We start from the raw sequence: 23,907 nt of genomic DNA on the forward strand, positions 1-23,907 counted from the left end.
CTGCTTTGCAAGATCCAGGGTGCACGGCTGCACCGCACGGCACTATGGGGGAAGTTATTTAAAGGAAGAGAGAAGCGCGCGGAGGGGGGCTTTTCTGCGCTGGACTCTGAGGAACCAGCGAGCGAGAGTGAAGGACTGGTGCTGGATATTGGGCCAAAGCCTCTTAGCCTGGAGGGACGACGTGGAACCGTCCCATCTCAAGCACGAGGCACATTCCTGGAGGTCATACTGCTGTTTGCAGAGACCGGAAGTCATCCGCCAGAAGGACCTTGCGCGGCTGGCACATAGCCAAAGGACTGAGACCGCAGTGGAAGCGCGCGAAGGGGAAACTTCTGTTGGTGAGAGGGCACATGCCCAATAACTGACTTTATCTGCCGAAGAGATAGTTTTATCTACAGATAGCGGTAGCGCAACAGGAGGTGATAAAACCCCGGGGTTTATCAGCATACTCTCTCAGGAGACTCCTAGACAAACAATAAGGTCTGAAAAGGAGTCGCCAGAGGCTTATCTCTCTTGCAGAAGTTATTGCTCAGTTACGCAGACACCCTGCGGTGACAACTAACAGCTCGTTGTTTTTCTCTCTCTTGATCTTCATTCCTAAATTTGGATTACAAATGAGCTCTATTCAATAACCTTGCTAGCGAAGATCAACAAGAAAGAAGAGAACTCTGGGGGAGGGATTCAGATAGGCCTACCTATCTGGTACTGTGTCTAGCCTTAGAGAAGGAGGAGTGTGGGGGTATTCTTTTATCCTTTTTAAAGCTGTTTTAAATAACCTTTTATGGACTTGTATTGTATTGTATTGTATCTCCCCTATTCAATTTGATATATAGTAAACTAAGTTTGGTTAATTACAATCCTGTGTGCTGTTCCATTGTGTCACCCAGAAGGACTACCATTCAAGAAGGTAACAAGGTATTGTTGCATATTGAAGTATTGTATTCCAATCTGCGTATCCATTTGATAGTCCAGTCCTATTCTGGGTCAGTTGTGCCTGAGGAGGGATCGAGCCAATTTGATTGGGTTGTTAGGCAGGGTGTAGACCCAATAATATAATTAGCAGCTCCTGCGGGGGTGGTGCTACACGTGGGGGCTCGTCCGGGATTTCTACAGTCCTGCAACACAACCCTCTCAGCCCCAGAATCCCCTCCCACGCAGAAATGGATCCTGCCGCTGCTGCTGAGTGGTGCAAGGAAGAGAATGTCATAGTGGAAAATGGCCTGGTGGTTGAAATCAAGGGAGAAGCCTGGACTGAAGAAAAGCTCCTCCCTGTTTTAAGGGCACTATCCACAGACAGGAAATTCTGGGTGATTGACATAAAAACCGACACCACTGCCCCACACACGTATGCACTGTGTGAGTGGAGGAAAGGGGTCCCTGATTATTTCAATGGAAACAGTGTAAAAACTATTGACCAAACAGAACTTTTCCTGATACATCCAGGAGTTCCTACTGCGGGTCCCTCCTCTACCACTCCTGGGGTATCCAGCCAAGAAAAAGGTGTCCAAGAAGGGCATCCTGAGTCATCACCTTTGTCGACTTTTAGCTCAGAACTGTGTGCTGTTCTGGGGGAGATTGTAGCAAAATGTAGTAAGGACTCCTCGAGCTATCTGATGACTGGATACAGGAAGCTCCGGACATTCTCTGGGAAACAGCCTGTGCCTTCAGCAGAAGATGGGTTCGAAGAGTGGTTAGATACCGCCACTCAGGCTTTGGAGGAATGGGAGGTACCAGAACAGCATAAGAAGCAGAGAATCACAGAGAGTTTAAGGGGACCTGCATTAGAGGCTGTACGTAATCTAAAGCTTAGCAAGAAGAACTGCACTGCACAGGATTATTTGGACATTCTGCAAGATGTGTTTGGTCGGACGGAGAACGCGGCTGAACTCCTCTACCAGTTAGACCACTGTTATCAAGAAGAGGGGGAGAAGTTGTCCGAATTCATTAAACATCTGGATAGGATTATCCACCAGATCCTGTTAACCACTTAAGCCCCGGAAGATTTTACCCCCATTCCGACCAGGGGGTATTTTGCGATTCGGCACTGCGTGACTTTAACGGACAATTGCGCGGTCGTGCGACGCTGTACCTAAACGAATTTGGCGTCCTTTTTTTCCCACAAACAGAGCTTTCTTTTGGTGGTATTTGATCACCTGTGCGATTTTTTGATCACGCGCTATAAACAAAAAAAAGAGCGTCAATTTTGCAAAAATAGCAATATTTTTCACATTTTTTTATATGAAATTCCCCAAAAAAAAATTTAAAAATCAAAATTTTTTTACTTTTTCGGCCAATTTGTTTTATGCTACCTATGTTTGGTAAAAAAAAAAAAAAATCGCAAAAAGCGTATTTTGATTGGTTTGCGCAAAAGTTATTGCGTTTACTAACTACGGGAAAGATTTCTGTCATTTTTGTTGTTTTTTTTTTTAACGTGTAATGGCGGCGATCTGCGATTTTTTTTGCGGTACTGCGACATTGGGGCGGACAGATCGGACCCTTGACTGACATTTTTGACACTTTTGGGGTTACCAGTGACATTTCTACAGTAATCAGTGCTATATATATGCACTGTTACTGTAAAAATACACTGGTAGTGAAGGGGTTAACTTTATTTGGGAGGGAGGGGCTGTGTGTATCCCTAGGGGCGTGCTTTCTACTGTGATTGGCTGGGGCTTGAGCTGTATGGACACTGATCAACGGATCTACATACTAGATCCGAGTGATCAGTATCCTAACAGCAAGGAGAATGACAGGTGGCTTGTTTACACAAGCTGCCTGACATTCTCCCTCTCCCCCGCCGATCGCCGAGTGACCGGCGGACATCGGGTACGCCGGTCACACGCGCGGGGGGGTCCGTGACCACGCGGGAGCGGGAGCGCGCCTCCGGGGGTGCGCGCTCGCTCCCTAGACCCTCACAAGCTAGTGACGTAGCCCTACGTCACTTTGCCTGTGAGGGGCTGACTGCCGACGTAGATCGGCGTTAGGCAGTCGGCAAGTTGTTAAAGAAAGGAATAGACCCCCGGAAAATAGATGAGACTCGTGCACGACAGGTTCTGAAAGGGGCTCAACCTTTAGATCCCATTGCCATACTGTTACGAACTCGTCAAGATGGCGGCATTCTAGAATACCCCGACCTGATTCGAATGGTCAGAGAGGAAGAGGTCATGTTGGACAACAAGAAGAAAAGTCGGCAGTTTGACTCAACTGCCCGGGTTAGAGTGATAAGTGTGGAAGAGGGCGACTCTCAAGTTGAACTCCTAAAGACCCAAGTGTCTCAGTTGATAGAAATGGTGTCTATCCTGACTGGTCAGGTATCCACTCTACCCAAGGGGAGTATATCGGAGAGGCCAGATGAACCTGTTAGTCTCAGCACAGATCCAGAGCCACGGCCTGCAAGATTGTTAACTTGTTTCAACTGCGGGGGAGTTGGACATGTTAGAAGGGTATGTCCCAGCTCAGGAAAGGCTGCCACGAAACCTCGCGAGCCAGCGGGAAACTTCAGAGGACACCGGTGAAGGAGTCAACCGGGTGTCCGCCAGTCTTAAGGGACTCCAGGAGTGGTGCAGGATCAGGGAAACCGAGTCAGGGGGTCAGGCCCAAATATAACATCCCCAGTTCTAGACTCCGGGTTACTGAGGGAAGGAAAATCAATGCACGCCGGGTTCAGCGGGGGCCCAGATCAAGGAAGAAAAAGGAGAAGAGGGCCAGGGTACAGAGAACTGAATCAGATAACAAGGCTACATCAAGAGAATTCCCAACTAACTTGGTCGGGCCCTCCCCAGTGGTCTCGGTTCAGGTAGAAGGAATTTACGCAAGAGCCCTCCTTGATACAGGGGCCCAGGTGACTCTTTTGTATAGAGACTTCTATGATAAATATCTTACCCATCTACCTTTGCAGAAGTTGGAAGATCTGGAGATATGGGGTATCGGGACCCAAAGTTTTCCCTATGACGGGTATCTGCCAATCAAGTTGACCTTTGATCCATCAGTGGCTGGTGAAGCGGAAACCTTCGACACCTTAGCGGTGGTCTGTCCTCGTCCACCAGGGGCCAACAAAAGCTCTCTCATCGTAGGAACAAACACTGATCTGGTAAGGCGCCTTCTGATACAACTGGTCCAGGGACAAGATGCTCAGGCGCCAAGGATCCATCCCATGCTACGGCAGGCCTACCAACGATTAGTGTTGGAGCAAGAGACCCCCGCAGAAGGAGTTGGACGACTCTGGAAGCTGGACAGAGCAGAAAAGGTCTTACAGCCAGGAGAGGTGGCCTGTTTTAAGGCTTCTGTTAAACTCACATGGCAACAGCCGGGTCCCTTCATTATCTTTGAATCAGGTCAAAAGGAGAGACAGAGAGGGATAGAAGTGATCCCTGAGGTGATCCCTTTGAAGGTGTTACAGGAAAACCGTGGAAGGGTTTTAGTGAGTGTCAGAAACACCTCTATTACACCGGTGAAGGTACCGGCCAGAGTGCTCCTGGGCCAAGTCAACCCGGCTACCCCAGTTGCCCCCATTGATTTCAAAGAAAAGGAACAGGGTGAAGCGGTTATAGAGGAGCTCTGCTCTGGAAACGCTGCCCTCCCGCCGGAATGGGTGAAGAGGGCCAAGGCACAACTTGCTTGATGGAGGGAAATATTCTCTAAGGACGAGTTTGATGTGGGATGTGCCAGGAGTGCCACTCATAAGATCCGCCTGAGTGAGGACAAACCTTTCAGGGAGAGAGTCCGGCGAGTCCCCTTAGGTGACTTAGAAGATCTACGTCAACAGCTGGCAGAGCTCAAAAAGATCGGGATTATCCGAGAATCCAGGAGCCCGTATGCTTCCCCGATAGTGGTAGTCCGGAAGAAAAATGGATCTTTGAGGCTTTGTATCGACTACCGAACGCTGAACAGAAGAACCATCCCAGACCAGTATACCACTCCTCGAATCGAAGATGCCCTACAGAGTCTGTCAGGAGCAAAGTGGTTCAGTGTGATGGACCTAAAGAGTGGGTATTATCAGATCCCCATGCACCCTGAAGATCGGGAGAAAACAGCCTTCATCACCCCTGTGGGGTTCTTTGAGTTCAATCGCATGCCTCAGGGGTTGTCCGGGGCCCCTGCTACCTTCCAAAGGCTGATGGAAAGGACCGTTGGAGATATGAATTTGATAGAGGTACTGGTATACTTGGATGATGTTATCGTGTTTGGCAGAACTTTGGAAGAACACGAGGAGAGGTTGGAAAAGGTCTTGAAGAGGCTACATGAAGAAGGTCTGAAACTTTCTCCTGAGAAGTGCCAATTCTATCAGTCCTCGGTCCATTACCTGGGCCATATCGTGTCTGGAGAAGGGGTGGCCACTGACCCGGACAAGCTGGATGCTGTTGCTTCCTGGCCGAGACCCACAAATGTGACCGAACTCCGGTCATTCCTGGGCTTTTGCTCCTATTACAGGAGGTTTGTGGAGGGGTTCGCCCAGATTGCCCGACCCCTAAATGAGCTCCTGAAGAATGAAGAAGATGATGTCCCTGAGTTGGTAAAGCCGGTGAAGTCCACCATGGGACCCCGGAAGGCTAAGGAATCCATCCAGGATCAGTGGACCCCGGAATGCGAAGGGGCCTTTGTCCAGCTGAAGGAAACCCTAACCACTGCCCCTGTGTTGGCCTATGCGGACCCCACAAAACCATATGAACTGCATGTTGATGCCAGCCGAGATGGGCTGGGGGGGTACTTTATCAGGAGCATGAGGGTCATCTGCGACCTGTTGCCTATGTGAGCAGAATCCTACTGCCTGCTGAAAGGAATTATCCTACTCACAAACTTGAATTCTTGGCCTTGAAGTGGGCTGTGGTTGACAAATTGAAAGACTACCTGTACGGAGCTGAATTCATTGTCAAGACAGATAATAATCCCCTCACCTATCTGTTGACTACGGCCAAGCTGGATGCAACAGGACATCGATGGTTGGCTGCCCTCTCTAGCTTCAATTTTAGCCTGAAGTATCGGCCAGGAATCGGAAATAGGGATGCAGATGCCCTATCCAGAAGGTTGCATGTTCCACAGGAACCTGCGGAAGAATGGACTCATTTGGCTCCAGAAGGGGTGCGTGCCCTATATCAGGGAACTGAATTTCGATCCCGAGGAGGGTCAAGAGCAGAAGAGATTGGGGTTTCGGCTATCGGAGTACCCAAATGCTACTGCCAGGTGACCCAGGTTGAAGGGGAGGATTTGCCCCGGCTGTCCAAAAGGGACTTGCGGAAGGAGCAGTTGGAAGACCCTTTGGGAAAACTTCTCTTGGAAGCCTTGGAGATCCAGAGCCCTGAGTTGCTTCTAACTGACTCCCCTCAGGGGGCCCGTCTGTTACATAGAGAGTGGACCCGGTTACAGATCAGAGAAGGAGTGGTCTACCGGAGAGGTCCATCTGAAGATCTGGAGGAGAAGTGGCAACTGTTCTTACCAGCTAAATATAGAGAGGGAGTTCTGGCCGCTCTTCATGATAATCATGGCCATCTGGGGCCCGAAAGAACCTTTCGGCTTGTTAGGGACAGGTTCTACTGGCCTTGTATGAGGGCCGAAGTTGAAGGATACTGTCATTCTTGTGCCCGGTGTATACAGAGGAAGACTCTGCCACGTCAAGCAGCCCCAATGGGCCATCTACAAAGCCAGGGACCCATGGAGCTGGTGTGCATTGATTTCCTTTGCTTAGAGCCTGATTTGAGTGGCCAGGGGAATGTTCTTGTGGTAACAGACCATTTTACCAGATACGCTCAAGCATTCCCAACAAGGGATCAGAAGGCCTCAACGGTAGCCAAAGTTCTTGTAGAGAAGTTTTTTGTACATTATGGGTTACCACAACGCCTCCATTCTGATCAGGGAAGGGACTTCGAAAGTAGACTGATCAAGAGACTGTTGGAGATGTTGGGCATTCAAAAGACTAAAACCACTCCCTACCATCCACAAGGGGATGCCCAGCCTGAACGATTTAACAGGACTCTCTTGGATATGTTGGGAACTTTGAGCTCAGAGAAGAAACAGCATTGGGGCAAGCATGTAGCTGCCATTGTGCATGCCTACAACAGCACTGTCAGTGATGCTACTGGATATTCCCCTTATCGGCTGATGTTTGGAAGGGAGGCTCGGTTACCAGTGGATTTGGCCTTTGGCATTTCGCCTGATCATACCTCTTCAGCATCGCATAGAGGATATGTGGACCGACTGCGGAAGAGTCTGAAAGCGGCCTATGACAAGGCCCAGGCTACATCTGATCAACGTGGACTGCGGAATAAAAAAAGTTTCGACCTAAAAGTTCGGATCCATGACCTGCAGCCAGGGGACAGGGTTTTGTTGAGAAACTTGGGTGTCCCGGGAAAACACAAGTTGGCAGACCGCTGGAAGTCCCAACCTTATGTTATCTGTAAGCAACTGCCAAACCTTCCTGTGTACCAAATTCGGCCTGAGGGAAGTGTGGGTCCATTGAAGGCTTGGCATCGGAACCATTTGCTGCCTCTCTCTGAAGCGGTTCGTATGCCCCCTGTGGAAGACTTGTCAGAGGCCCCTTCGACTTCTCGCCGGTCCAGACCAGTTACCAGATCTCAGACGACGCTCCCAGATGAGGGAGAGGGAAGTTCTCTATCTGAAGATTTGGAAGATGAAGAGGAGGTACCCGACTGGTTGTGGTCATCTCAGTTGCCAGAACCCACACCTGCCTCCCTGTCTTCATCTGATTTGGCTGATAGAGGAGCCCTTCGGGCAGAAGCCCCTGAATTCATACCCTTTCATATGCTTCCAGAAGAAGCAGCTGAGGATGAAGATCCTGAGGAGGAGGTTGCACCTTTCTCTGAAGAAGAACTGACCGCTCTTGAACCATCAGGTTCCTCTGTGTTGGAACATGAGGAGGTGGACATAGAAGAATCCTCAGAAGTGCCTGATCCTAGTACCTCTGAGAGCATGCCTCCACGGGAACAGAGGGAAAGGAGAGTCATTCACCCACCTAAGAGACTGACCTATGATCAATTGGGTGAATGTTCGGAAGAAGCTGTTTTTACCTCCAAAAGATCTCCTGACCAGCCTAGCTCCTCCACTGTAGATCTGGTGGGGGACAACCCTAGCTCACCCCCAGGCACAACTGTATAAGCCACCCAAGTTTCGGGGGGTCTGTGAGAGATCATGAGAACAAAGTATTGAAGTAGAAAACGTTTGCATTTAAGTTTGTACATAAGGATATTGGGTTTGGCCATTATAATAAGCACAGTTTTTGATGTTCACAGTTTGGTTTACTTTGTGAGTTAATGTTTGTGCACATTTTGTTGCTCTGACCTCACTATATGTTTTTTTCTTTCTCACCTTTTGATGTTTTTTTTTTACAACACAAACTTTAAGATGTAAGTGTTTAAGAAATTGCAAATGCACATGTGCTTTTTAGGGGAGCACTATATGAAAGCACTAGAAATCAGCACTATATTAACACTGTAGAAATCACTTATTTGCTTATTAATTGCACTTTATCGTTTTACTGTTGCACTGTTATCAGAATACAAAATTGGATACATTCAGATTGACTTATTTCAGCAAAATGTTAATGTTTTTGTTGTATAATGCCAACCTATGCACTAGGGTACATACTGTTGACCTCTTTGGGGACCAAAGTTTCTCAAGTGGGGGGAGTGTGTAGCGGGGTTAAATATGCCTAAAGACACTGTTTGATATGTGGGAAGGAACTAGGCTCCCTCTAGTGGTAGCTGCATGGAATTTCCCGGGCTGTGACTTCCTTTTCACAAGATGAAGAAACTACATCTCCCACGCTGCTTTGCAAGATCCAGGGTGCACGGCTGCACCGCACGGCACTATGGGGGAAGTTATTTAAAGGAAGAGAGAAGCGCGCGGAGGGGGGCTTTTCTGCGCTGGACTCTGAGGAACCAGCGAGCAAGAGTGAAGGACTGGTGCTGGATATTGGGCCAAAGCCTCTTAGCCTGGAGGGACGACGTGGAACCGTCCCATCTCAAGCACGAGGCACATTCCTGGAGGTCATACTGCTGTTTGCAGAGACCGGAAGTCATCCGCCAGAAGGACCTCGCGCGGCTGGCACATAGCCAAAGGACTGAGACCGCAGTGGAAGCGCGCGAAGGGGAAACTTCTGTTGGTGAGAGGGCACATGCCCAATAACTGACTTTATCTGCCGAAGAGATAGTTTTATCTACAGATAGCGGTAGCGCAACAGGAGGTGATAAAACCCCGGGGTTTATCAGCATACTCTCTCAGGAGACTCATAGACAAACAATAAGGTCTGAAAAGGAGTCGCCAGAGGCTTATCTCTCTTGCAGAAGTTATTGCTCAGTTACGCAGACACCCTGCGGTGACAACTAACAGCTCGTTGTTTTTCTCTCTCTTGATCTTCATTCCTAAATTTGGATTACAAATGAGCTCTATTCAATAACCTTGCTAGCGAAGATCAACAAGAAAGAAGAGAACTCTGGGGGAGGGATTCAGATAGGCCTACCTATCTGGTACTGTGTCTAGCCTTAGAGAAGGAGGAGTGTGGGGGTATTCTTTTATCCTTTTTAAAGCTGTTTTAAATAACCTTTTATGGACTTGTATTGTATTGTATTGTATTGTATTGTATTGTATTGTATTGTATCTCCCCTATTCAATTTGATATATAGTAAACTAAGTTTGGTTAATTACAATCCTGTGTGCTGTTCCATTGTGTCACCCAGAAGGACTACCATTCAAGAAGGTAACAAGGTATTGTTGCATATTGAAGTATTGTATTCCAATCTGCGTATCCATTTGATAGTCCAGTCCTATTCTGGGTCAGTTGTGCCTGAGGAGGGATCGAGCCAATTTGATTGGGTTGTTAGGCAGGGTGTAGACCCAATAATATAATTAGCAGCTCCTGCGGGGGTGGTGCTACACAAGACAGGGTAAAGTGGGGACGTCCGCGTGGAGATGGATGGGTGGGACAGGAGGCGACGAGTGGTATCTATCGTCACGCCAATCGTAGGGTGTGCTTGGAGACATCGGGGAAGTTCCCCGTTGACCCACGGCAGTCCCTCCAGGGAGGCAGTGGTCTGCCCCCTTTCCAACTGTACCCACAGTTTACCAGCACTGTGCCTCTGCCAATCAATTAACCGGCCAAGGTGGACCGCTTGGTGGTATCTTGCCACGTCGGGAAGGGCCAGTCTCCCAAAGTGCTTCGGCAAAGTCAACTGGGCACGAGAAAGCCGAGGCCTCCCGTATTATTATGAATTTTATACAATGGGCTAGGGGAAGCCAGTAAGGAGATTTTTCGAGAGGAGCAGCAGTCACGGATTGGATAGAAAGGTGTATTAGTCTAGCAGCAGCATTCATAATAGACTGAAGTGGAGCCTGTGTAAAGGTAGGCCAGTGAAGAGGAAGTTGCAGTAATCAAGGCGAAAAATTACCAAGAAGTAAAAAAGTTGTTTTGTTGTGATGTTAGCCAGGAGGGGGCGAAATCTGGAAATGTTGGGGAGGCAGGGGTGTAACTACAGGGATTGCAGGGGTTGCAATTGCAACCGGGCCCCATGCTCCAAGGGGCCTGTGCGGCTCTCCTGTACACCTGGATAGGGGGGGGGGGCAGCATGTAGAGAAATCACTGTCATACGTTTTCCTCCTGTAGCTGCAGGAGGAAAATGGAGGAGATTGGTTCCTCTGTATGTGGCCCCCGCCGCTCCTCCTATCCAGTTCACTTGTGTTCTGCTATCTCTGGGCCCCTGTATGCTCCCTCCCCTCTCCTGTCAGCTGCTGCAGGGTATGTGTTGCAATAGAGAACTAGGAATGTGTCGGTAAATATGTAATTTAGCAGAACTTGTGAAAGGGTCCTGCTGCGGGACCGTAATAAAGGGCCCTGCAATGAGATTAAAGGGCCCCAGGATCAGTGGGAAGAGGCCCAGGCTTGAAGGGAAGTGCCACGGCCAGGGGCCTGGGGGCCCTTCATGTTTTCTTGCACCGGGGCCCTGAAGGTTCTAGTTACGCCTCTGTGTGGAGGTTAAGGCAGCAAAATTAAAAGAAATGTATGGCTTCCCCCCCCCCCCCCTGATTATACTTACCTAGGTGGATGCAGCATCTGCCCCCCAGCGCCTCTACACTGAGAACCGAGTGATCAAACACCGCCTTCTATCTCCGGCTCTCTGCTCTGCCCCCTCCCCACTCATTGGAACGCTAAGCTGTGGAGGGACGGGGAGCAGCCGGCTCAGGCTCTCAGCCGCTCACTAAATGGCTGAGCTGGGTGTCAGTCCAGGCACCTGGCAGATCCCGACTTCTATTGTTGTGATGACGCGGTGCCTGGACAGACTTCTGTGATGTCAGCAGACAGCGGATTTCAGCCCGCTCTCTGCTGAAAACGGGTCACAGGAGTACAAACCTAATTGCACTCCTGTGATCCATAGGAGATGTATAGACAAACGAGCTTTGGCTGTACATCTCCTTTAAGCCAGTGATTGGATGTGGGGGCCGAATTAGAGGTCAGAGTCTATGAGTACACCCAGCACCCTGGCATGCGTGTAGGGACCAATGGTTGTGCCGTTGATCTTAATGGTAAAGTCATAGGGAGGGCATCGGGGAGTAGGAAAAATTACAAGCTCAGTTTTAGAAAGATTGAGTTTGAGAAAGTAGTGTGACATCCATACTATGTTGCTCAGTAAGTCTGTTATACATGAGATTGAGTTGAGTTGAGGATGGAAGAGATAGATCTGGGTGTCGTTAGCGTAAAGGTGGTATTGGAAGCTGAGGTTATTAACTGGTCCCGGGAAGAGGTATAGAGGGAGAATAGGAGGGGCCCAAGGACAGAGACTTGGGGTACCCCAACAGAAATAGGAAGAGGAATGGAGGAGATGGTGTTGTATGTGACACGGAAAGTGTGCTGAGATAGGTAGGAGAAGAACAGGAAAGAACAGAGAAGGCCAAAGGAGTGGAGTTTATTGAGGATGAGTAGTTGGTCAGCTATGTCAAAGGCAGCAGAAAGGTCTAAGAGTAGGAGTATGGAGTACTGGCTGTTGGTTTTAGCAGTTCTCTCCTAGGGACTACACCCCCCATAATTCCAGGTGATTCCCAGCAGTGTTTCCTCTCCCAGGCTGCATAGCAGCCAATCCCAGTGTTCTCTGCTGTCCTGGGTGGTAGGTGGGTTCTTCTTCTGCAGCTAAATGCATGCGGGTGCAGGTGCTACAGTAACATGTTGCACCCTGAACATGGGTGTAACATGTTACAAAAGGTGAACTTATCCTTTAAAGCGGAGTTCCACCCTGGAATACTTTTCTTTAATAAAAATACCCCCGGGACAGTCAGGGCTAGTACATTCCACAATGGATAGCCTCTGATCTGTCCCGGGCTGCACTTACCTTTTAGGACAAATAATTACCTTGAAAAAGTATTGTCCAGCGCTGCCATCTCAGGTGTGGGCAGCTTGAAGCCAGCGCGATCCTCTTCTGCGTCCTCTTCCGTCTTCTTCGGTCCCACGATGCACTGCACCGGCCCCGCCGTCACTTCTGGTGCGCGCGCGTCATCCCTCCACAGCTTCTGGGCATGCCCAGAAGCTGTTTAGAAGGGAATGACGCGCGCGCGCCGGAACTGACGTCGGGGCCGGTGCAGGCGCAATGATTCCTGGGAGCGATGACGTTCAGCTCCCAGGAATCATTGCAAAGCCAGGAAGTGACAACGGGCCGTGGCCGCCGAGGGGAGGAAGAAGGAAGCAAGGTAAGTATTTTCTTCTCTACGAGGTAAGTAAAAAAAAAAAAAAAAATGCGATTATCCATTTGTTTTTCAGGTGACCCGGAGCGAGAAGATGGAGGTAAGTATAATTTTAGGGTGGAACTCCACTTTAAGCTTTGACAAAAAAAAAACTCCTGAAAGCTGATTGGTTTCTATGCAGAGCTGCAGCAGATGTTGCATGCTCCAGTTTTAGTAAATACCCCCCCCCCCCCCAATATGTCAGAAATGTATGTGTTTATCTCAGATTTATTTATTTTACCTGTGTTGTTCTGTAGGGACCAGATGTGAGACAAAAGAGCTCATGAGATGAGTGAATCACTCAGCAGCAGTGATGTGTGAAGAAGGGGGTGACAGGTCCTCCTCTTGCACCCAGCCCTCCGCACAGGAGCACGTGGCTCTCAGCGTCCCCGGTCACCATGGAGACCACCCGGAAGTGATGAGTGAGCTGTCTATGGCAGGGAGCTGTCTGCAGGGTGAGTGTGTGATTAGATCTCCGTGTATGCTGGGAGGACAGATCGGTGTCTGATTTGTAAGGGGAAAGGATGGCTGGCAGCACAGAATGGGATTTATATTTGGTTCTGCATTGTGCTGCTGCCATTCATTCTCCAGGCTGCAGAATTGCTGGGAGTCTATTGCATCCCTGCACTGCAGAATGATTACATGGATGTGGACTGTAGATCGGGAGAACCATCTGCAGGTGGGACAATAAGATATAGGCTGTGAATGGGATACAGGCTGGTTATAGGATGTATAAATATATATATATATATATATATATATATATATATATATATATACACACATGCTAAATATAGAGATAAAGATATTCGTATATGTCTGGAGCTTTATTATGAGCAGATAAGCAGCTCCTCCTGCTGGCCACTAAGCTGCATTACACTAATCACTATGGCAGAACACCAACAATCTATTGTCTCTGGTCTGTGTATCTTCAGCGATCTGATCTCTGTTTTCTCTTTTCTCATTCAGGGCCATGTCTGGGAAAATGAAGTGGGTGACGGACATCGAGAAGTCAGTTTTAATTAATAATTTTGAAAAGAGAGCATGGGTCCAGGTGTCAGAGAACGAAGACTGGAATTTCTACTGGTGAGGGTTTAAATAGGAAAGAATTCCTGCCTGACAAATGTTTAGATGTATAAATAACAATAGGTAGGTGGGCCCAGTAAAAAAATCAAAGTAGATCAAAACCCAAGCACCAAAATCTCACGTCATTTTAAATATATTCATGCAATTTCAGTCATTTCAAATCTATTTAAATTTACAACGAATATGAAAATAATCTTCTTTTCTTGATTTAAAAAGAAAATAAAATCACTGAAGGTCCTTAACTTGGGCACTTTGTGTTATGGGTAACAGCTCCTTGTCCCTGCCTCCACATTGCTCACATGTGTTGCCCACATAAAATTAAAATGTATACAGTGAGGGCCTATTCATACTTATCTGTTTTGATGCAGCAAAAATGAAAACAAATGTATGTCAGATAGAAATCCCTTTCTCTTCTATGGGGTTGGTTCACATCTTTACAATTCATATTAGAGTGGAAGACAAAGGGAGGTTCTATTGGCCTATTCACACCTACACATGTGCTCGACCATACATGTTGCACACGTTGCAATGGAACAGGGTACATCCAGCTGGAAAGTCTTTTGGTGAACAGCATTATGTTGAAATATCAGAAACAGTTAAATGCAATCACTGTGCTGTGGTAGGTACAGTATGTATATGAAAAGGATGGATTTGGCTGCTGCTATGTATATGCAGTACATCTTACTATTATTTACAATTACAGCTAAGTAAATACACACAGAGACTTTTAAAAACAGTAGAGTCTATTTAGTATGGTAAAGCAATTGTGTATCACGTACCTGGTGACGAATGAAATGTCATAAAGGCCTCTCTTGCACCTCCTGCCCAGCACTCCTGAAGGTAGAGACAGAGAGTGTGAGGGCACAGAGAGGCATGAGTGCCAGAGTAGCTGGCTGGTGAAGTCCGCACTTTGGTGGATGAAGCTGGGGGTTGCAGTTCTAGGAAGAGGATACTGAAGCAGCTTTGCACAGGATACTGAAGCAGCTTGGCACCAGAGCAGGGGATGGTACCAGAGCCGATATGCAGGCAGCGACCAGCAGCAGCCGGATAACAGGGGACAAAGTCAGCAGACAAAGCAAAATCCAGGAAGCAGGCCAAGGTCGGTAACCGCTGGGCAGCACAGTACAGAATCAGCAGGCAAAGAAAAGTCCAGTAAACAGACAGAGTTCAAAGAGATTATGTGAACAAAGTTAATGCAGGAGCAAAGGCGGAGGCCGAGTAATACACAGGTAAGCAGGTTCAGTGGATCAGGAACACAGGTACAAGCTGAAGACCATTCAGCAACTGCTCATGGTGACAGGCTGGTTTAAATAGGCAGCTGGGCGCCAAGTATGCAAGATAATTTGTATGTGCACGTGAGTGTGCGCACAAATGCGAGCACGTTGAATAGGAATAGTACATCTTTGCCTAGAAGTATTAGCACGTGACCAATGCACACACGCACAAATATTAGCATAAGCTCCCACTGGTTTTCTGGTGCTCAGAATCTGGTTTACCGTATATTGTGTCTCTGTAGTCAGTCTATACATACTCACAATCCTTGCTGAGAAATCATTCTCTGAAGTCCACACTAAAACCAACAATTCCAGGAGTGTCGATCTCCTAGGCCAGTCTGCAGATCTTACTGGTTCCTCCCATTGACCTTCACCCTTCATAGGATACAATAGTTATGTGATGGTCAGGAGGATGCAGCGAGAGATGTAGGGCACCCAGAAGATTGACACTTCCAAAAATGTTGGTTGTTGTACAGACTTTGGAGAATTTTTGTTTTTTTTGCATCAGAGAAGAGTTTGGCAGCACAGGCAGCAAGAACAGAGTATTTACTGGTGACCTGTACATGTATGGCTTGGTTTAAAGGTCTGACTATAAAAAATGATTTAAAGCTGAACTTCTGTTTTCATTGCATATCTTTTAGACCCAGTGCCACCATCTGGGTCTCCATGCTTCACTATGTAGTACCGGCAAATAATGGCTGGTGGGAGTCAGCAGGGTGCTGTACATAGCTTCCTGAAAACATAACATCACCCTGCCTCAGTACTCCTCCCAAGAGCCCTCAGCCCTGATAAAAATAGTGGTCTGACTCTAATGCCTCGTACACACACAATGATTATCGGCCGACCGATCGACCGACTTTTGTTTTGTTGGTTGGAATGTGCCTAGACTGCACACGAATTTTCTCGGCCAACAAAAAAATCTACTTCAGAAGTGATGTCATGTGCTGGTTTACTTTCCCTGTGTTTTTTCTTCTCTGAGCATGCCCAGTCTTGCTCATCAGATTTTTGTCTGCCGAAATCTGTACTGACTGACGGAAAATCGGCCGTTGTGTTGACGGCCAACAAAAATTTTATAGCCTGCACACCAGATTTTTTTCAGCCGAAAAGTCGGAGTTGGTTGTCGGAAGCATCATACTAACAAGCCGAAAATCGGCCGATCCGACGTTGGCCGAAAATTCCCGGCCAATAATCGATGCGTGTGTACGAGGCATTAGGAGGAGTTATGCAAATATCAAAATATCTTGATGGATGGATGGATGGATGTCAGTCTGGAGGAATGGGCATTCTAGTCAGACTGTATTTTCATGCAGACCGTCCTAGGTAATTCCAGTATGTGATGCTGAGCCTCCATGATTCAAAGAACTTAAATCCAATGAATGAAAGGAAAGGACAAGAGTCAGGCTGGGGAGGAAACAGGTGGATGATGTTGGACGTCCTCCAGCCAGAAAATGGACAGGCTCTTTGTGACTTCCTGCAGCTTCTAATGCACATTGTGGTGCAGTGACATCAGAGTAAGGAGTTTCAGTACAGGAGAGGAGCCTGTACAACTGTGCAAGACTGAAGGGAAGGCTGAAGTTAAGCTTTAATAGAGTGAATCTATTTTGGCCTTAGGGTAGAAACATTGCTTAATGCAGGCTTTTGTTACTCTTCAAATTGACTTCGATATCCGTTTGGACTCCTTGGATTGGACTGTACTTGGAGGTTGAGGTAACAGAACGCAGAGGATCCCAGCACGGCAGGATCATAGAACTAACCATTAACCCACTATAATATATAACTGTAGGTTTAGTAAAAGTAGTAAGCAACCTTCTTACTTTCCTGATTCCTGTTTCAGGATGAGCGTTCAGACCATCAGAAACTGTTTCAGTGTGGAGACTGGGTTCAGACTGTCTGATGACCAAATTGTCAATCACTTCCCAAACCACTATGAGCTGACCAGGAAGGATTTAATGGTGAAGAACATTAAACGTTACAGGAAAGAAATGGAGAAAGAAGGAAGCCCACTGGCAGAGAAGGATGAAAATGGCAAATATCTGTACTTGGGTAAGTGATTATATAGCTGAACTACAGCTAAATCCAGTTTAAGTACATACAGGTGAAGTGTATTACTGTTACGAAGTGTTGCTAGCCCAGGCAACATTTCCAGACTATAGAAAAAGAGAGGACATACAGAAGAAAATGCCCAAAAGCGCCATATACCATAGAGTATAGAGGTATAGATTGAGTAATTTTTCCAGAAAACGCACCCACAGAGTTCCAAGTAAAAAAATATAAGTTTATTGAATCCAGGAACAAGGGAGCTAAAATAAACAAAAACCTTCCACCACACCACCATAGAAAACTGACTATGTAGTCGCTAAAAACATGCACACCACATGCATCCGCTGCAAAAATTCATCATCATAAATTATCTGAAACTTCTTTTTTTTATTAATATTAGCTGTCCAGTTGCATATCGGTGAGTTCATTATGTTTCATGGATACCCATTATTTGGGGCTATCAGTTTAATATAATTGTCCAAGATAATCCAAACTGATTTTTACCAAGCTGGTCCGAGCCCTTGTTTTGATTGATTTGTTATACATCTGTGGGCAATATTCCATGACACTACCGCTCTCCACCAGTTTTGCCCTTCTTCCAGTCTGAGCACAGAGCACTTGAGGGTGGCAAACAGTTCATCTGTTGTTGCTTTCCCATGGTGTTACTCTGCTCATTAACTGGATTTTAATTTGCTCCTTGTATGCTATAAATATTCATTTGTTCAGATAATTTATGATGGTGAATTTTTGCAGCGGATGCATGTGGTGTGCATGTTTTTAGCGACTACATAGTCAATTTTCTATGGTGGTGTGGTGGAAGGTTTTTTGTTTATTTTAGCTCCCTTGTTCCTGTATTCAATAAACTTATATTTTTTCTTGGAACTCTGAGGATGCGTTTTTTGGAAAAATTACTCAATCTATACCTCTATACTCTATACAGTATATGGCGCTTTTGGGCATTTTCTTCTGTATGTCCTCCTCTTTTTCTATATATGCTTCTTTGCCATATGAGTATCACTCTGTTGACTTAATTTAGATTTTACAAGAGTGAGCAGGTATTATCAATCAATATTATTGTGAACACTAGCTTGGCTTTCCAGCAATTCTGCTTTTTTCAACCGGACTAACTATGTAACTATTCTAACTGCCTGTAAAAGGAAGATGCTTATACTTACCTATTCTGAGGGCACTCCAGTCCGGTTACATGAACTTACATGATAAATATTGCAGCGCTAAATAAATTAAGTTCAAAGTAAATCATTAAAATTTAATACATTTGTTTGTATACTAAAGTATATAGTGGCAGATGAAAAAAAAAAGTCCCTTGAAGTAATATCCAAAGAAATGTGATTTGTTTAACCACTTTACTACCGGAGGATTTTGCTGTCTTACGTCCAGGCCACTTTTTGCGATTCGGCGCTGTGCGACTTTAAGGCTACATTCACACCTGAGCGTAGCGTTTTAGCGCGATGTTTACCGCGATTTTACCACGATTTTTGTGCAGGCGTTTTTAGATTGAATAGAGACCAATGGAAAACGCCTGTAATCTGCCCAAAAAGAAGCTCATGTACTTTTTTGAGCGTTGGGCGTTTTGCTCAAAGCGTCAAAATGGTCAGATGTGAACAGGGGCCATTGAAATGAATAGGATTTGTCTTGTTGGGCGTTTTGAGAGCTGATCCTAGAGCAGAAAAACTCCCCAAAAACGCCCCAAAACGCCTACATGTGAACGGAGCCTAACTGAAAATTGCGCGGTCGTGCGACGCCTTACCCTAACTAAATGTACGTCCTTTTTTTCTCACAAATAGAGCTTTCTTTTGGTGGTATTTGATCACCTGTGCGATTTTTTACTTTTTGCGCTATAAACAAAAAAATAGCATTTATTTTGAAAAAATAACAATATTTTTAACATTTTTTTTATATGAAATTCCCCCCATAAAAATGTAAAAATCAAATTTTTTAAAATTTATGGCCAATTTTGTTTTCTGCTACCCATGTTTGGTAAAAATGAAAATAAGCGTATTTTGCTTGGTTTGCCCAAAAGTTATTGCGTTTACTAACTACGGGAAAGATTTCTGTCATTTTTGGTGTTTTTTTTTTTAACGCGTAATGGCGATCTGCGATTTTTTTTTTTTTTTGCGGGACTGCGACATTGCGGCGGACAGATCGGACCCTTGACTGACATTTTTAACACTTTTGGGGGTACCAGTGACATTACTGCAGTAATGAGTGCTATATATATGCACTGTTACTGTAAAAATGACCCTGGCAGGTAAGGGGTTAATTTTATTGGAGAGGGAGGGGTTAAGGTATGCCCGGTGCTTACTAACGTGTGGGGGGGGGGAGGTGACTGAGTGACACAAGGACAGATCGCATGTTCAGCTATGCTGAACACTGCAATCTGTCACTCCCTGTCACTTAGGAGATCCGCCCGCTCTGTTTACACAAGCGGGCGGATCTCCAAACTCGATTCCCCGACGATCGGGAAAGAGCAGCGGCGATCGCCGCTGCTCCTCCCCTGGCCCGACTCCCGCTGTGACTGAAAACAGTGGGAGCGTGCCTCCGGCGGCGCGCGAGCGCCGCCTACAGGGGGAGGAGTCCAGCGACATAGGTCTACGTCGCTGGACGATAACGAGCCACATTGCTGCAGTAGCAGTAATGTGAGCAGTGGCCAAGTGGTTAAATCATGGGTGTCCAACTTTTTGGCTTCTCTGGGCCACATTGAGTGTAGAGAAATTTTCTCGGGCCCCATATAAAATATATACTATAGTTAAGTTATATAAGTAATAAAATGCCGCTGCGCCCTTCCCGCCTGGCGGCACCCCCCGCACTAATTTTAACACAACTAGAGGATGATCAAATGGAATCGGTATACGGAGGTTTACTTCTTCTATTAAAGGAACACTCTAACCACCATGACCACTTCAGTTATTCAGTGATTTGAAGTGGTCATGGTGGTAGGAGTCAGAAACACTGCACATGCTAACATCCCCTCCCCTCCGAGGCAGCCTCTGCCTATCGTTAGTTGGAAGCCACTATGGCCATGCCCCGACCTGACTTCCTTCCTCCCCAGCAACAAAAAAAATTGTCAGGGGGCAGTGGGCCGCATTGCCTGGGGTTCTGGGCCGCATGTGGCCCCCCGGGCCGCAGGTTGGACATGCCTGGTTTAAATGAATATCCAACTGGTGCACCTCCATGTTATAGGAGTCTAGACAAGCGTTTAAATAATGATCCAGCACTCAAAGTGAATTCCTCAGTGGTTAGACCAGAAAGGAAGGTAACATCGCTGGCCAAACAAACCTCAGGTTTTCCTCAGACGTGAGCAAAAGGGAAGAAAAGGGGTCCACATAGTGTAAAATCGTAAAACACTTTTATTTTGAAAAAAGATTACAAAACACAGCAATCCAGTGAATAGTCAGAGGTCAAAATGGTGGTTCCCAGGACAAAAACGACTTGTATACAAACTCAATTGGCATGGTTAGTTCAGAAATAGACCACGTCCTACATGTTTTGTGTGACAAGATTAATTTACTGCATTGTATTTATGGAGAGCAGCACAGTCAACCTAGGCTGCACTTCTGCTTTAGACTACAAACCACTTCCCCGCTCCTCATTCTTATCACATAGTAATTAGGTGTTTTAAAGTATGTTGTTACGATAGTTGGGCAAGCTGAATTCTTGTAGGATCAACAGGTATTTATCTGTGCTTGAGCTAAATGTACTTAGCCTGAGAAAAGAAAATGAATGCAGCCACTGCATCGGTTTACCTGTCTTGGTGTAAGGGGTGTAGAGATTGTGTACATCAGTGGTCCTCAACTCCGGTCCTCAGGGCCCACTAACAGGCCAGATTTTAAGTATTACCTTGGGGAGATGCAGACTAGAATACTGCAATCACTGAGCAGCAAATGATATCACCTGGGATGTATTTCAGTTATCTTGCAAACCTGGCCTGTTAGTTGGCCCTGTAGGCCTGGGTTGATGACCACTGGTGTACATTGTAACTTGTCCAGGAAGGCACAGTCAAGATAGACTTCTACACAATAATAAAGATTCTCCTGCACCATTTTTATTAGAGTTCAGAGCAGTGCTCAGTGAACTGCAGCTTCTGTGGACACCAGGCCCAGCAGTAGCAGACAGATGTAACAGACATAACGGTCTACAATGGCTTAGAGAGGTAGGAGGAGGCGGCGTCCAAGGAAGTTAGAAGAAGGGACAAATGGGCCAGTTCTTGGCTAAGCTTAGGACTAAAATCACCAGGCTAGGTATTCCATCACTCTTTCTGGCGAATGTTCATTTACATTGGCTAGAAGAAATAACAACAAAATTGGTCTGATTCAACTGAATGTTTGTTAGATGTAGAACTGTTGTGTTTTTCTCCTGAGAAAAAATGAATGAAAAAACAATTCTGAACTTTGCTTTCTAACTTGATCGGATGCTACTTTTCTGAATAATAATAATAATAATCACTAGTCGGGGAGAACTCGAGGAGGTAAGCTTTGTATTTTTACTAACAAATGTTGCTACACAAACCGTTTTCCAGCTTGCAGTCACTGTAGAATATCTAACATATAAAGTGGGCCACATGAGTTTACAGTAGTGTTCATTATTGCCATCTATGTTCCCCCAAGCGCTAAGGCAAATGATGCACCGAAGGAACTTCATGATAACCTTGCTCATTTAAAAAAGTCACCCAGAGGCTCTCTATATGATTGCTGTGCTGCAGTTTTAGTCATGTCAATGTGACAGAGTTTCTACCAAAGTTTAATTAGTATGTCACTATTGCCACCCGAGGAGTGATCACACTTTATTGAGTATATACAAATAGACAGGGGACATATAGAGCTATCCATTGTCCATTTCCATCATGTTTGTTCCTGCCTACCACCCCTTCCTAAAAGTTAGTAAACCTACAACTAAGACTTTTATGGTGTGGCCGAGTGATGCTGCGGCAATGCCATAGGACGATTTTGAACATATACTAATTGTCACATCTTTAAAGAGGCAGCAAGGTATGGACCTGGAGGAATATGCATAATTTGTAATGGGCTTGTTCTGGAAATTCTATAGATCAGCAGCTCCTATTCTTATATTGATAAGTGGTTCCAAATTAATTATTGGGGCATTGGGAGCATCACAGATTACATGGACAGAGATGCCTAATGTCCAAGAGATCCTTCTCTTCCTCTGAGCACTTCTTTTTATGCTAGTTTTAAGTATTCCAACACTTCCCCTGAATCCAAGTTCGCCCCTCCACAGGGTAAGCTGTCCCTCAAGGTGACTGTAGCAAAGGTGAGGAGGTCCCTGCAGAAAGTTACCCCTGGATAATATAACCAGGCCTGATCCTTAGGGACTGTGCATACCAGTTTTTAGGGGTGTTGTTGGGCATCTTTAACACCCTTTCTAACAAAACTCTCCCCATGTCATAAAATTGCTACAATTGTTCCCATTCCAAAGAGCAAAACAGTCTTCTATCTAAATGACTATCACCCAGTAATTCAGTAATTATAAAGTGCTCCAAAAGGCTGGTAATGGCACACAAAAAAGAAGACAATTGACTTTAGAGTGGCCCCCAATCAGTATTCATACAGACAGTGCTGATCCATTGCAGATGCTATCTCATTAGTAGGTTTACTTAACTCCTACCTACTTGGAGAATAGGCATTCTTATGTTAGACCTCTTTCTTTATCGTACATCAGGGGACACAGAGCTGGTAATAATAACTATTTGGGTTATACACCACCTATAGGTGAATGGACACTGGTAAGCAATAGACACGAAGTTCCTCCTATATAACCCCTCCCATACAGGAAGAACATCAGTTTTTTTGCTAGTGTCTTGAAGGTGGTGGTCATGGCTGTTAAAGCTCTCCAAGTTTCGTGTTGTCCCAGAAAAAGGGGCGATCTAATCGCATCCATTCAAATGGCTAAGCGCTAAAAGGATGGTACCCGAGCCTCGGAAGCCGAAGACCAGAGGTTCAGCCCAGAGGCGTAACTAGAACCTTCAGGGCCCCGATGCAAGAAACCATGAAGGGCCCCCCAGACCCCTGGCCGGGGCCCTTCCCTTCAAGCCCGGGGCTCTTCCCACTAATCCTGGGGCTCTTTAATCTCATTGCATGGCCTTTTATTATGGTCCCGCATCAGGATCCTTTCACAAGTTCTGCAGTGGGCCCCCTTCCTGCAACCTTGGGGCCTCCCCACAGTGGTGAAATGCCAGGGCCCGGTCGCAAGTGTGACCTTTGAGATCCTAGAAGTTCACCCACTGGTTTGCTACCGGGCCCCCTGGAGCATGGGGCCCGGTAGCGATTGCAACCCCTGTAGTTACGCCCCTGGTTCAGCCTGTAATGTAGAAACTCAAATTGACCAGCGCTATGGGGTGTATAACTGTAACCGTTTAGGTGTGAGCTGCCACCAACCTACCCCTGGAAGACCAGGGGTCAGACAAATGAGTGAAAGATGTTGTTGGTATATGGCGCTACCTTTTCAAACCAAAAAATGGATGCACTCACGTGCTTTGCTCAGTATTGATAGCGTATAAAATTAAATAAAATTCATACACATATAGCTAGTGTATTTTAATAGAAGTAGATAAAGTGCACCGTGCAGTTTAGATCAAAATGAAAGTGCAAATATTGCCTATATAAGGTGCTAAGTTTTTGTGCAAATAAAGATTACTGTACCAGTGTTCAAAGTATTTTATAGGCTTTATTAGTAAAAAAGTGCTTATTTAGTGTAAGTAGTACAGATAAAAGGTGGGTAACTCCAAGATACTGTGAAAACCTCTATCTGGAGGTTC

The 23,907-nt window shown here is 46.2% G+C and overlaps 1 protein-coding gene across 1 annotated transcript in view; it reads left to right on the top strand.

The window, feature by feature from the left end:
• The first annotated feature begins 13,662 nt into the window (after positions 1-13,662).
• The window catches only part of TTLL1 (TTL family tubulin polyglutamylase complex subunit L1), a 74,307-nt gene continuing 64,062 nt past the window's right edge, over positions 13,663-23,907 (top strand). Inside the window, exons 1-2 of the mRNA XM_082256539.1 lie at positions 13,663-13,803; positions 16,912-17,120. Coding sequence (XP_082112665.1) covers positions 13,691-13,803; positions 16,912-17,120 — 322 coding nt within the window. The 5' untranslated portion in view covers positions 13,663-13,690. The remainder of the gene's footprint in view (positions 13,804-16,911; positions 17,121-23,907) is intronic.

The sequence above is a fragment of the Pelophylax lessonae genome (assembly GCF_965119305.1).
Source record: "Pelophylax lessonae genome assembly, chromosome: 4".
NCBI classification, from domain to species: domain Eukaryota; kingdom Metazoa; phylum Chordata; class Amphibia; order Anura; family Ranidae; genus Pelophylax; species Pelophylax lessonae.